At 58.2% G+C, this 13342-nt stretch overlaps 1 protein-coding gene across 1 annotated transcript; it reads left to right on the forward strand.

The window, feature by feature from the left end:
- Positions 1–1363: 1363 nt before the first annotated feature.
- LOC132383625 (protein RD3-like) lies at positions 1364–10763 on the forward strand. Its single transcript, XM_059954820.1, has 3 exons — positions 1364–1431; positions 3380–3697; positions 10484–10763. The coding sequence occupies exons 1-3, from the start codon at positions 1364–1366 to the stop codon at positions 10761–10763; spliced, it is 666 nt and encodes a 221-aa protein (XP_059810803.1).
- Positions 10764–13342: the final 2579 nt, after the last annotated feature.

Below are 13342 nucleotides of genomic sequence, written 5' to 3' on the forward strand. Positions count from 1 at the left end.
GGATGGTCAGGGGTTTGGACCGCGGCCCCTCCCCCCACACACGCGGTCAGCTTCTGAGGGGCCGGATGGTCAGGGGTTTGGACCGCGGCCCCTCCCTGCCCACACACGCGGTCAGCTTCTGAGGGGCCGGATGGTCAGGGGTTCGGACCGCGGACCCACCCCACCTCCTACACACGCGGTCAGCTTCTGAGGGGCCGGATGGTCAGGGTTCGGACCGAGGCCCCTCCCCACCCACACACGCGGTCAGCTTCTGAGGGGCCGGATGGTCAGGGGTTTGGACCGAGGCCCCTCCCCCCACACACGCGGTCAGCTTCTGAGGGGCCGGATGGTCAGGGGTTCGGACCGAGGCCCCTCCCCGCCCACACACGCGGTCAGCTTCTGAGGGGCCGGATGGTCAGGGGTTTTGACCGCAGCCCCCCCCCCCCCACACACGCGGTCAGCTTCTGAGGGGCCGGATGGTCAGGGGTTTGGACCGCGGCCCCCTCCCCGCCCACACACGCGGTCAGCTTCTGAGGGGCCGGATGGTCAGGGGTTTGGACCGCGGCCCCCTCCCACACATGCGGTCAGCTTCCGAGGGGCCGGATGGTCAGGGGTTTTGACCGCATCCCCCCCCACCCACACACGGGGGCAGCTTCTGAGGGGCCGGATGGTCAGGGGTCCGGACCGCGGCCCCCTCCCCGCCCACCCACGCGGTCAGCTTCCGAGGGGCCGGATGGTCAGGGGTTTGGACCGCGGCCCCCTCCCCGCCCACCCACGCGGTCAGCTTCTGAGGGGCCGGATGGTCAGGGGTTTGGACCGCTGCCCCTCCCCGCCCACCCACGCGGTCAGCTTCTGAGGGGCCGGATGGTCAGGGGGTTCGGACCGCGGACCCACCCCCCCCTCCTACACACGCGGTCAGCTTCTGAGGGGCCGGATGGTCAGGGGTTCGGACCGCGGCCCCTCCCCGCCCACACACGCGGTCAGCTTCTGAGGGGCCGGATGGTCAGGGGTTTGGACCGCGGCCCCTCCCCCCCACACACGCGGTCAGCTTCTGAGGGGCCGGATGGTCAGGGGTTTGGACTGCGGCCCCTCCCCGCCCACACACGCGGTCAGCTTCTGAGGGGCCGGATGGTCAGGGGTTTGGACTGCGGCCCCTCCCCGCCCACACACGCGGTCAGCTTCCGAGGGGCCGGATGGTCAGGGGTTTGGACTGCGGCCCCTCCCCCCACACACGCGGTCAGCTTCTGAGGGGCCGGATGGTCAGGGGTTCGGACCGCGGCCCCTCCCCGCCCACACACGCGGTCAGCTTCTGAGGGGCCGGATGGTCAGGGGTTTGGACTGCGGCCCCTCCCCCCACACACGCGGTCAGCTTCTGAGGGGCCGGATGGTCAGGGGTTTGGACCGAGGCCCCTCCCCGCCCACACACGCGGTCAGCTTCCGAGGGGCCGGATGGTCAGGGGTTTGGACCGCGGCCCCTCCCCCGCCCACACACGCGGTCAGCTTCTGAGGGGCCGGATGGTCAGGGGTTCGGACCGCGGACCCACCCCCCCTCCTACACACGCGGTCAGCTTCCGAGGGGCCGGATGGTCAGGGGTTCGGACCGCGGCCCCTCCCCGCCCACACACGCGGTCAGCTACTGAGGGGCCGGATGGTCAGGGGTTTGGACCGCGGCCCCTCCCCGCCCACACACGCGGTCAGCTACTGAGGGGCCGGATGGTCAGGGGTTTGGACCGCGGCCCCTCCCCGCCCACACACGCGGTCAGCTACTGAGTGGCCGGATGGTCAGGGGTTCGGTCCGCGGCCCCTCCCCCCCTCACACGCGGTCAGCTTCTGAGGGGCCGGATGGTCAGGGGTTTGGACCGCGGCCCCTCCCTGCCCACACACGCGGTCAGCTACTGAGGGGCCGGATGGTCAGGGGTTTGGACCGAGGCCCCTCCCCGCCCACACACGCGGTCAGCTTCTGAGGGGCCGGATGGTCAGGGGTTTGGACCGCGGCCCCTCCCCACCCACACACGCGGTCAGCTACTGAGGGGCCGGATGGTCAGGGGTTTGGACCGCGGCCCCTCCCTGCCCACACACGCGGTCAGCTACTGAGGGGCCGGATGGTCAGGGGTTTGGACTGAGGACCCCCCCACCCCCCCAGCCACAGCAGGGGACAGTAGCTGGTATCTGGTTCGGGCAGTGTCGATGGAGAGAGGACTGATCAGCCCTTGGTCACGACAGTCTCCTGCTGACGCTCACACGGAGCAGTCTCGACTGACCAGACGATGCCGGGGATTTAGCCAATTCCCTTCAGAATCCCAATCAGGATCGATATCAGCAAGACAGCACAAATAGTGTTCACAGGTTCAATGTCCGTTCGGAAATCGGATTATAGAGGGGAAGAAGCTGTTCCTGAATCACTGAGTGTGTGTCTTCAGGCTCCTGTACCTCCTCCCTGATGGCAGAGGGGAAGAATCTGTTCCTGAATCGTTGAGTGTGTGTCTTCAGGCTCCTGTACCTCCCCCCTGATGGGAGAGGGGAAGAAGCTGTTCCTGAATCGTTGAGTGTGTGTCTTCAGGCTCCTGTACCTCCCCCCTGATGGCAGAGGGGAAGAAGCTGTTCCTGAATCGTTGAGTGTGTGTCTTCAGGCTCCTGTTCCTCCTCCCTGATGGCAGAGGGGAGAAGCTGTTCCTGAATCACAGTGTGTGTCCTCAGGATCCTGTACCCACTCCCTGATGGCAGAGGGGGAGAAGCTGTTCCTGAATCATTGAGTGTGTGTCTTCAAGCTCCTGTACCTCCTCTCTGATGGCAGAGGGGGAGAAGCTGTTCCTGAATCACAGTGTGTGTCTTCAGGCTCCTGTACCTCCTCCCTGATGGCAGAGGGGGAGAAGCTGTTCCTGAATCGTTGAGTGTGTGTCTTCAGGCTCCTGTACCTCCTCCCTGATGGCAGAGGGGAAGAAGCTGTTCCTGAATCACTGAGTGTGTGTCTTCAGGCTCCTGTACCTCCTCCCTGATGGCAGAGGGGAGAAAGCCGCTCCTGAATCGTTGAGAGTGTGTCTTCAGGCTCCTGTACCCCCTCCCTGATGGCAGAGGGGAAGAAGCTGTTCCTGAATCACTGAGTGTGTGTCTTCAGGCTCCTGTACCTCCTCCCTGATGGCAGAGGGGGAGAAGCTGTTCCTGAATCGTTGAGTGTGTGTCTTCAGGCTCCCGTACCCCCTCCCTGATGGTCCTGTGTGATGGGCCCCGCCTGTCCTGGATGCTGATGGAGCTGACTGAGTTTACCCTGGGCAAGCCCCCCTCCCCATACCCAGTAGTGATAATCTTCATGGCAAACCCTCTGAACAATTCAGCGGTGGGGTTGGGAGTAACGGGGGCGGGTTGCAGAGCGGTGCTGACGGCTGTCCTATTGCCCTTGCAGTGCCCCTGGTTGCAGGCCCGCCATGTTCCGGTCGTCGGTGTTCGGGTGGACGGAGCGGTGCCCTGCGGGCAGCCGGTGGCCCCGGCCGGACCTGGTGGCCGACACGCTGACCCTGGAGCTGAGCTGGCAGCTGAAGCGGGCCGAGCGGCTGTGGCGGGGCCGCCAGGCCGAGTGCCGGAGACTGCGGGCAGGGGCCGACTACTCCTGGCTCCGCGCACCGCCTCGGTGCGACTACCAGCTGCCGCCCGCCGAGCAGCTGGAGCTGAGGGAGCTCAGCTCAAGGATCAAACCGTCCCAGTGCGGGCCGGTCATCCTCAGGTAGGGAACTGACCTCCCCTACCCCGCCACCGGTATCTGTCTCCACACCACCCCTGGCAGGACGTTCCACACACCCCCCACTTACCCCCGATCACCTTAAATGTCCCTAATGTATCTGTCTCTACACCACCCCTGGCAGGACGTTCCACACACCCCCCACTTACACCCGATCACCTTAAATGTCCCTAATGTATCTGTCTCTACACCACCCCTGGCAGGACGTTCCACACACCCCCCACTTACACCCGATCACCTTAAATGTCCCTAATGTATCTGTCTCTACACCACCCCTGGCAGGACGTTCCACACACCCCCCACTTACACCCGATCACCTTAAATGTCCCTAATGTATCTGTCTCTACACCACCCCTGGCAGGACATTCCACACACCCCCCACTTACCCCCGATCACCTTAAATGTCTCTAATGTATCTGTCTCTACACCACCCCTGGCAGGACGTTCCACACACCCCCCCCCTTACCCCCCGATCACCTTAAATGTCCCTAATGTATCTGTCTCTACACCACCCCTGGCAGGACGTTCCACACACCCCCCACTTACACCCGATCACCTTAAATGTCCCTAATGTACCTGTCTCCACACCACCCCTGGCAGGACGTTCCACACACCCCCCTCTTACCCCCGTTCAACTTAAATGTCCCTAATGTATCTGTCTCCACACCACCCCTGGCAGGACGTTCCACACACCCCCCACTTACACCCGATCACCTTAAATGTCCCTAATGTATCTGTCTCTACACCTCCCCTGGCAGGACGTTCCACACACCCCCCACTTACACCCGATCACCTTAAATGTCCCTAATGTATCTGTCTCTACACCACCCCTGGCAGGACGTTCCACACACCCCCCACTTACACCCGATCACCTTAAATGTCCCTAATGTACCTGTCTCCACACCACCCCTGGCAGGACGTTCCACACACCCCCCTCTTACCCCCGATCACCTTAAATGTCCCTAATGTATCTGTCTCTACACCACCCCTGGCAGGACGTTCCACACACCCCCCACTTACCCCCGTTTAACTTAAATGTCCCTAATGTATCTGTCTCTACACCACCCCTGGCAGGACGTTCCACACCCCCCCCACTTACCCCCGTTCAACTTAAATGTCCCTAATGTATCTGTCTCCACACCACCCCTGGCAGGACATTCCACACACCCCCCACTTACCCCCGATCACCTTAAATGTCCCTAATGTATCTGTCTCTACACCACCCCTGGCAGGACGTTCCACACACCCACCACTTACCCCGATCACCTTAAATGTCCCTAATGTATCTGTCTCCACACCACCCCTGGCAGGACATTCCACACACCCCCCACTTACCCCCGATCACCTTAAATGTCCTTAATATATCTGTCTCTACACCACCCCTGGCAGGACGTTCCACATACCCACCACTTACCCCCGATCACCTTAAATGTCCCTAATGTATCTGTCTCTACACCACCCCTGGCAGGACGTTCCACACACCCACCACATACCCCGATCACCATAAATGTCCCTAATGTATCTGTCTCCACACCACCCCTGGCAGGACATTCCACACACCCCCCACTTACCCCCGATCACCTTAAATGTCCTTAATATATCTGTCTCTACACCACCCCTGGCAGGACGTTCCACATACCCACCACTTACCCCCGATCACCTTAAATGTCCCTAATGTATCTGTCTCTACACCACCCCTGGCAGGACGTTCCACACACCCACCAGTTACCCCGATCACCATAAATGTCCCTAATGTATCTGTCTCTACACCACCCCTGGCAGGACGTTCCACACACCCACCACTTACCCCCGAGCACCTTAAATGTCCCTAATGTATCTGTCTCTACACCACCCCTGGCAGGACGTTCCACACACCCCCCACTTACCCCGATCACCTTAAATGTCCCTAATGTATCTGTCTCCACACCACCCCTGGCAGGACGTTCCACACACCCCCCACTTACCCCCGTTCAACTTAAATGTCCCTAATGTATCTGTCTCTACACCACCCCTGGCAGGACGTTCCACACACCCACCACTTACCCCAATCACCTTAAATGTCCCTAATGTATCTGTCTCTACACCACCCCTGGCAGGACGTTCCACACACCCACCACTTACCCCCCATCACCATAAATGTCCCTAATGTATCTGTCTCTACACCACCCCTGGCAGGACGTTCCACACACCCCCCACATACCCCCGATCACCTTAAATGTCCCTAATGTATCTGTCTCCACACCACCCCTGGCAGGACGTTCCATACACCCCCCACTTACCCCCGATCACCTTAAATGTCCCTAATGTATCTGTCTCCAAACCACCCCTGGCAGGACGTTCCACACACCCCCCACTTACCCCCGATCACCTTAAATGTCCCTAATGTATCTGTCTCCACACCACCCCTGGCTGGACGTTCCACACACCCCCCACTTACCCCCGATCACCTTAAATGTCCCTAATGTATCTGTCTCCACACCACCCCCGGCAGGACGTTCCACACACCCACCACTTACCCCAATCACCTTAAATGTCCCTAATGTATCTGTCTCCACACCACCCCTGCCAGGACATGCCACACACCCCCCACTTAACCCCGATCACCTTAAATGTCGCTAATGTACCTGTCTCTACACCACCCCTGGCAGGACGTTCCACACACCCACCACTTACCCCCGATCACCTTAAATGTCCCTAATGTATCTGTCTCTACACCTCCCCTGGCAGGACGTTCTACACACCCCCCACTTACCCCCGATCAGCTTAAATGTCCCTAATGTATCTGTCTCTACACCACCCCTGTCAGGACGTTCTGATCTCACTGGTCCTAGACACCCCCACTATAGGAAACATCCTCTCCACATCCACTCTATCTGTGTCCTCTGGTCATAGACTCCCCCACTATAGGAAAGATCCTCTCCACATCCACTCTATCTGTGTCCTCTGGTCCGAGACTCACCCACTATAGGAAACATCCTCTCCACATCCACTCTATCTGTGTCCTCTGGTCCAAGACTCCCCAACTATAGGAAACATCCTCTCCACATCCACTCAATCTGTGTCCTCTGGTCATAGACTCCCCAACTATAGGAAACATCCTCTCCACATCCACTCTATCTGTGTCCTCTGGTACTAGACTCCCCAACTATAGGAAACATCCTCTCCACATCCACTCAATCTGTGTCCTCTGGTCATAGACTCCTCCACTCTAGGAAACATCCTCTCCACTTCCACTCTATCTGTGTCCTCCGCACCGTCCCATCACAGACTCCCTGGGTCAGACACAGAGTGACCCTCCCTCCACACCGTCCCATCACACACTCCCGTGTCAGACACAGAGTGACCCTCCCTCCACACCGTCCCATCACACACTCCCGTGTCAGACACAGAGTGAATCTCCCACCACACCATCCCATCACACACTCCCGGTGTCAGTAACAAAGTGACCCTCCCTCCACACCGTCACATCACACACTCCCTGGGTCAGACACAGAGTGAATCTCCCTCCACACCGTCCCATTACACACTCCCGGGGTCAGACACAGAGTGACCCTCCCTCCACACAGTCCCATCACACACTCCCGGGTTCAGGCACAGAGTGAAACTCCCTCCACACCGTCCCATCACACACTCCCAGGGTCAGACACAGAGTGAATCTCCCTCCACACCATTCCATCACACACTCCCGGGGTCAGACACAGAGTGAAACTCCCTCCACACCGTCCCATCACACACTCCCGGGGTCAGACACAGAGTGAAACTCCCTCCACACCGTCCCATCACACACTCCCGGGGTCAGACACCGGGTGGAGCTCCCTCCACACTGTCCGATCACACACTCCCCGGGTCAGAGACAGAGTGACCCTCCCACCACACCGTCCCATCACACAGTCCCGGGGTCAGACACAGAGTGAATCTCCCTCCACACCGTCCCATCACACACTCCCGGGGTCAGACACAGAGTGAATCTCCCTCCACAGGGTCCCATCACACACTCCCGGGGTCAGACACAGAGTGAAACTCCCTCCACACCGTCACATCACACACTCCCCGGGGTCAGACACAGAGTGACCCTCCCTCCACACCGTCACATCACACACTCCCCGGGGTCAGACACAGAGTGACCCTCCCTCCACACCGTCCCATCACACTCCCGGGGTCAGACACAGAGTGACCCTCCCTCCACACCGTCCCATCACACACTCCTCTGGTCAGACACAGTGTGAATCACCCTCCACACCGTCCCATCACACACTCCCGGGGTCAGACACAGAGTGACCCTCCCTCCACACCGTCCCATCACACACTCACAGGGTCAGAAATAGAGTGAATCTCCCTCCACACCATCCCATCACACACTCCAGGTGTCAGACACAGAGTGACCCTCCCTCCACACCGTCCCATCACACACTCCCGGGGTCAGACACAGAGTGAATCTCCCCCCACACCGTCCCATCACACACTCCCGGGGTCAGACACAGAGTGAATCTCCCTCCACACCGTCCCATCACACACTCCCTGGGTCAGACACAGAGTGAATCTCCCTCATCACTGTCCCATCACACACTCCCTGGGTCAGACACAGAGTGAATCTCCCTCCACACCATCCCATTACACACTCCCGGGGTCAGACACAGAGTGAATCTCCCTCCCCACCGTCCCATCACACACTCCCGGTGTCAGATACAGAGTGAATCTCCCTCCACACCGTCCCATCACACACTCCCGGGGTCAGACACAGAGTGACCCTCCATCCACACCGTCCCATCACACACTCCCGGTGTCAGACACAGAGTGAATCTCCCTCCACACCGTCCCATCACACACTCCCGGGGTCAGACACAGTGTGAATCTCCCTCCACACCGTCCCATCACACACTCCCCGGGGTCAGACACAGAGTGACCCTCCCTCCACACCGTCCCATCACACACTCCCTGTGTCAGACACAGAGTGACCCTCCCTCCACACCGTCCCATCACACACTCCCGGGGTCAGACACAGAGTGAATCTCCCTCATCACTGTCCCATCACACTCTCCCGGGGTCAGACACAGAGTGAATCTCCCTCCACATCGTCCCATCACACACTCCCGGGGTCAGACAGAGAGAGAATCTCCCTCCACACCGTCCCATCACACACTCCCGGGGTCAGACACAGAGTGAATCTCCTTCCACACCGTCCCATCACTCACTCCTGGGGATAGACACAGAGTGACCCTCCCTCCACGCTGTCCCATCACACACTCCCGGGGTCAGACACAGAGTGAATCTCCCTCCACACCGTCCCATCACACACTCCTGGGGTCAGACACAGAGTGACCCTCCCTCCACACCGTCCCATCACACACTCCCGGGGTCAGACACAGAGTGAATCTCCCTCCACACCGTCCCATCACACACTCCCGGGGTCAGACACAGAGTGACCCTCCCTCCACACCGTCCCATCACACACTCCCGGGGTCAGACACAGAGTGAATCTCCCTCCACACCGTCCCATCACACACTCCCGGGGTCAGACACAGAGTGACCCTCCCTCCACACCGTCCCATCACACACTCCCGGGGTCAGACACAGAGTGAATCTCCCCCCACACCATCCCATCACACACTCCCGGGGTCAGACACAGAGTGAATCTCCCTCCACACCGTCCCATCACACACTCCCGGGGTCAGACACAGAGTGAATCTCCCTCCACACCGTCCCATCACACACTCCCGGGGTCAGACACAGAGTGAATCTCCCTCCACACCGTCCCATCACACACTCCTGGGGTCAGACACAGAGTGACCCTCCCTCCACACCGTCCCATCACACACTCCCGGGGTCAGACACAGAGTGAATCTCCCTCCACACCGTCCCATCACACACTCCCGGGGTCAGACACAGAGTGACCCTGCCTCCACACCGTCCCATCACACACTCCCGGGGTCAGACACAGAGTGAATCTCCCTCCACACCGTCCCATCACACACTCCCGGGGTCAGACACAGAATGAATCTCCCTCCACACCGTCCCATCACACACTCCCGGGGTCAGACACAGAGTGAATCTCCCTCCACACCGTCCCATCACACACTCCCGGGGTCAGACACAGAGTGAATCTCCCTCCACACCGTCCCATCACACACTCCCGGGGTCAGACACAGAGTGAATCTCCCCCCACACCATCCCATCACACACTCCCGGGGTCAGACACAGAGTGAATCTCCCTCCACACCGTCCCATCACACACTCCCGGGGTCAGACACAGAGTGAATCTCCCTCCACACCGTCCCATCACACACTCCCGGGGTCAGACACAGAGTGAATCTCCCTCCACACCGTCCCATCACACACTCCTGGGGTCAGACACAGAGTGACCCTCCCTCCACACCGTCCCATCACACACTCCCGGGGTCAGACACAGAGTGAATCTCCCTCCACACCGTCCCATCACACACTCCCGGGGTCAGACACAGAGTGACCCTGCCTCCACACCGTCCCATCACACACTCCCGGGGTCAGACACAGAGTGAATCTCCCTCCACACCGTCCCATCACACACTCCCGGGGTCAGACACAGAATGAATCTCCCTCCACACCGTCCCATCACACACTCCCGGGGTCAGACACAGAGTGAATCTCCCTCCACACCGTCCCATCACACACTCCCGGGGTCAGACACAGAGTGAATCTCCCTCCACACCGTCCCATCACACACTCCCGGGGTCAGACACTGAGTGAGGAGATCTATGTAGTAGTTGTTTTTTCATCCTCGGAATTGCCTTTCAGTTTTCGGAAGCTGGTCCGTGAGTTTGACCCCGAGGTGCAGGAGGTTCCGCGGCTGTTCCGCTCGACTGTCCTGGAGTTCATCGAGCGGGACGAGGAGGAGACGTCGCAGCGATGGGTCCCGCAGCAGCTGGGGAGGAAGTGGGAGCAAGGCCGCTCCCTCATCACTCTGCGGTCCCGGCTCAGGATTCACCCCTTCTGCCAGGAAGCGCCCGGCCCGGGGCAGGTCACCGCCCGCCGGGCAAGGAGCATGCCTGAGTTTGATCTCCGAGAAGAGGACTGAGCGGGTGGCGCCCCTGTGTTCCTCCCCAAGGGGCTCCGTGTTGGTGGGGGTGGGGGGGTGACCTTTCACCCTCTCCGTGAGAAGATGTGGATACAAACCTGTCTTCTTCAGAGAGTCACACACACTGACACTCACACTCACACCCGTGAGCACTCGCACTGATGACCGCGCGCACACACACAAACACACTCATGCAAGCACACACTCACACTCTCTCTCTCACACACATGCACACAGAAACTCACACTCATGCAAGCACACACTCATGCTCTCTCATACACACACACACACGTATACACACACTCATGCTCTCTCATACACACACACACACGTATACACACACTCACGCTCTCTCATACACACACACACATTTACACACACTCACGCTCTCTCATACACACACACACATTTACACACACTCACGCTCTCTCATACACACACACACATTTACACACACTCACGCTCTCTCATACACACACACACATTTACACACACTCACGCTCTCTCATACACACACACACATTTACACACACTCACGCTCTCTCATACACACACACACATTTACACACACTCACGCTCTCTCATACACACACACACATTTACACACACTCACGCTCTCTCATACACACACACACACACACACATTTACACACACTCACGCTCTCTCATACACACACACACATTTACACACACTCACGCTCTCTCATACACACACACACATTTACACACACTCACGCTCTCTCATACACACACACGTATACACACACTCACGCTCTCTCATACACATACACACACACACGTTTACACACTCACGCTCTCTCATACACACACACACGTTTACACACTCACGCTCTCTCATACACACACACACACACACACGTATACACACACTCACGCTCTCTCATACACACACACATTTACACACACTCACGCTCTCTCATACACACACACACGTATACACACACTCACGCTCTCTCATACACACACACACACGTATACACACACTCACGCACTCTCATACACACACACACATTTACACACACTCACGCTCTCTCTGACACACTCACATTCCTCAGCTCAGGATCAAGTTTAATAGGAACGGCTTATGTTGTGAAGTCTGTTGTTTGTGGCAGCACAATGCAATACGGAATAACGACTGTAAATTACAGTAAGTATCTATAGTAAAAAAGTTAAATTAGTTAAATTAATTAGTGAAAAAGTAAAAAATAAAAAAGTTGTGAGGTGGAGTTCACGGGTTCAATGTCCATTCAGAAATCTGATGGCAGTGGGGAAGAAGCTGTTCCTGAATCGTTGAGTGTGTGTCTTCAGGCTCCTGTACCTCCCCCCTGATGGCAGAGGGGAAGAAGCTGTTCCTGAATCGTTGAGTGTGTGAATTCAGGCTCCTGTACCTCCTCCCTGATGGCAGAGGGGAAGAAGCTGTTCCTGAATCATTGAGTGTGTGTCTTCAGGCTCCTGTACCTCCCCACTGATGGCAGAGGGGGAGAACCTGTTCCTGAATCGTTGAGTGTGTGTCTTCAGGCTCCTGTACCTCCTCCCTGATGGCAGAGGGGAAGAAGCTGTTCCTGAATCACTGAGTGTGTGCCTTCAGGCTCCTGTACCTCCTCCCTGATGGCAGAGGGGAAGAAGCTGTTCCTGACTCGTTGAGTGTGTGTCTTCAGGCTCCTGTACCTCCTCCCTGATGGCAGAGGGGGAGAAGCTGTTCTTGAATCGTTGAGTGTGTGTCTTCAGGCTCCAGTACCTCCTCCCTGATGGCAGAGGGGAAGAAGCTGTTCCTGAATCGTTGAGTGTGTGGCTTCAGGCTCCTGTACCTCCTCCCTGATGGCAGAGGGGAAGAAGCTGTTCCTGAATCGTTGAGTGTGTGTCTTCAGGCTCCCGTGCACCCTCCCTGATGGCAGAGGGGAAGAAGCTGTTCCTGAATCATTGAGTGTGTGTCTTCAGGCTCCTGTACCTCCTCCCTGATGGCAGAGGGGAAGAAGCTGTTCCTGAATCATTGAGTGTGTGTCTTCAGGCTCCTGTACCTCCTCCCTGATGGCAGAGGGGAAGAAGCTGTTCCTGAATCGTTGAGTGTGTGCCTTCAGGCTCTTGTACCTCCTCCCTGATGGCAGAGGGGGAGAAGCTGTTCCTGAATCGTCGAGTGTGTGTCTTCAGGCTCCTGTACCTCCTCCCTGATGGCGGAGGGGACGAAGCTGTTCCTGAATCGTTGAGTGTGTGTCTTCAGGCTCCTGTACCTCCTCCCTGATGGCAGAGGGGGAGAAGCTGTTCCTGAATCGTTGAGTGTGTGTCTTCAGGCTCCTGTACCTCCTCCCTGATGGCAGGGGGGAAGAAGCTGTTCCTGAATCGTTGAGTGTGTCTTCAGGCTCCTGTACCCCCTCCCTGATGGCAGAGGGGAAGAAGCTGTTCCTGAATCGCTGAGTGTGTGTCTTCAGGCTCCTGTACCTCCCCACTGATGGCAGAGGGGGAGAACCTGTTCCTGAATCATTGAGTGTGTGTCTTCAGGCTCCTGTACCTCCTCCCTGATGGCAGAGGGGAAGAAGCTGTTCCTGAATCACTGAGTGTGT

Source organism: Hypanus sabinus, chromosome 31, assembly GCF_030144855.1.
Source record: "Hypanus sabinus isolate sHypSab1 chromosome 31, sHypSab1.hap1, whole genome shotgun sequence".
Taxonomy (NCBI): Eukaryota; Metazoa; Chordata; class Chondrichthyes; order Myliobatiformes; family Dasyatidae; genus Hypanus; species Hypanus sabinus.

Bases quoted from the DNA above. Each gene is read 5' to 3' on its own strand.
- LOC132383625 (XM_059954820.1), top strand. From the start codon at position 1,364: ATGGTCAGGGGTTTGGACCGAGGCCCCTCCCCGCCCACACACGCGGTC. The intron at 1,432-3,379 runs GTCAGGGGTTTG...TTGCCCTTGCAG, and splicing joins AGCTTCCGAGGGGCCGGATG to TGCCCCTGGTTGCAGGCCCG. The intron at 3,698-10,483 runs GTAGGGAACTGA...ATTGCCTTTCAG, and splicing joins TGCGGGCCGGTCATCCTCAG to TTTTCGGAAGCTGGTCCGTG.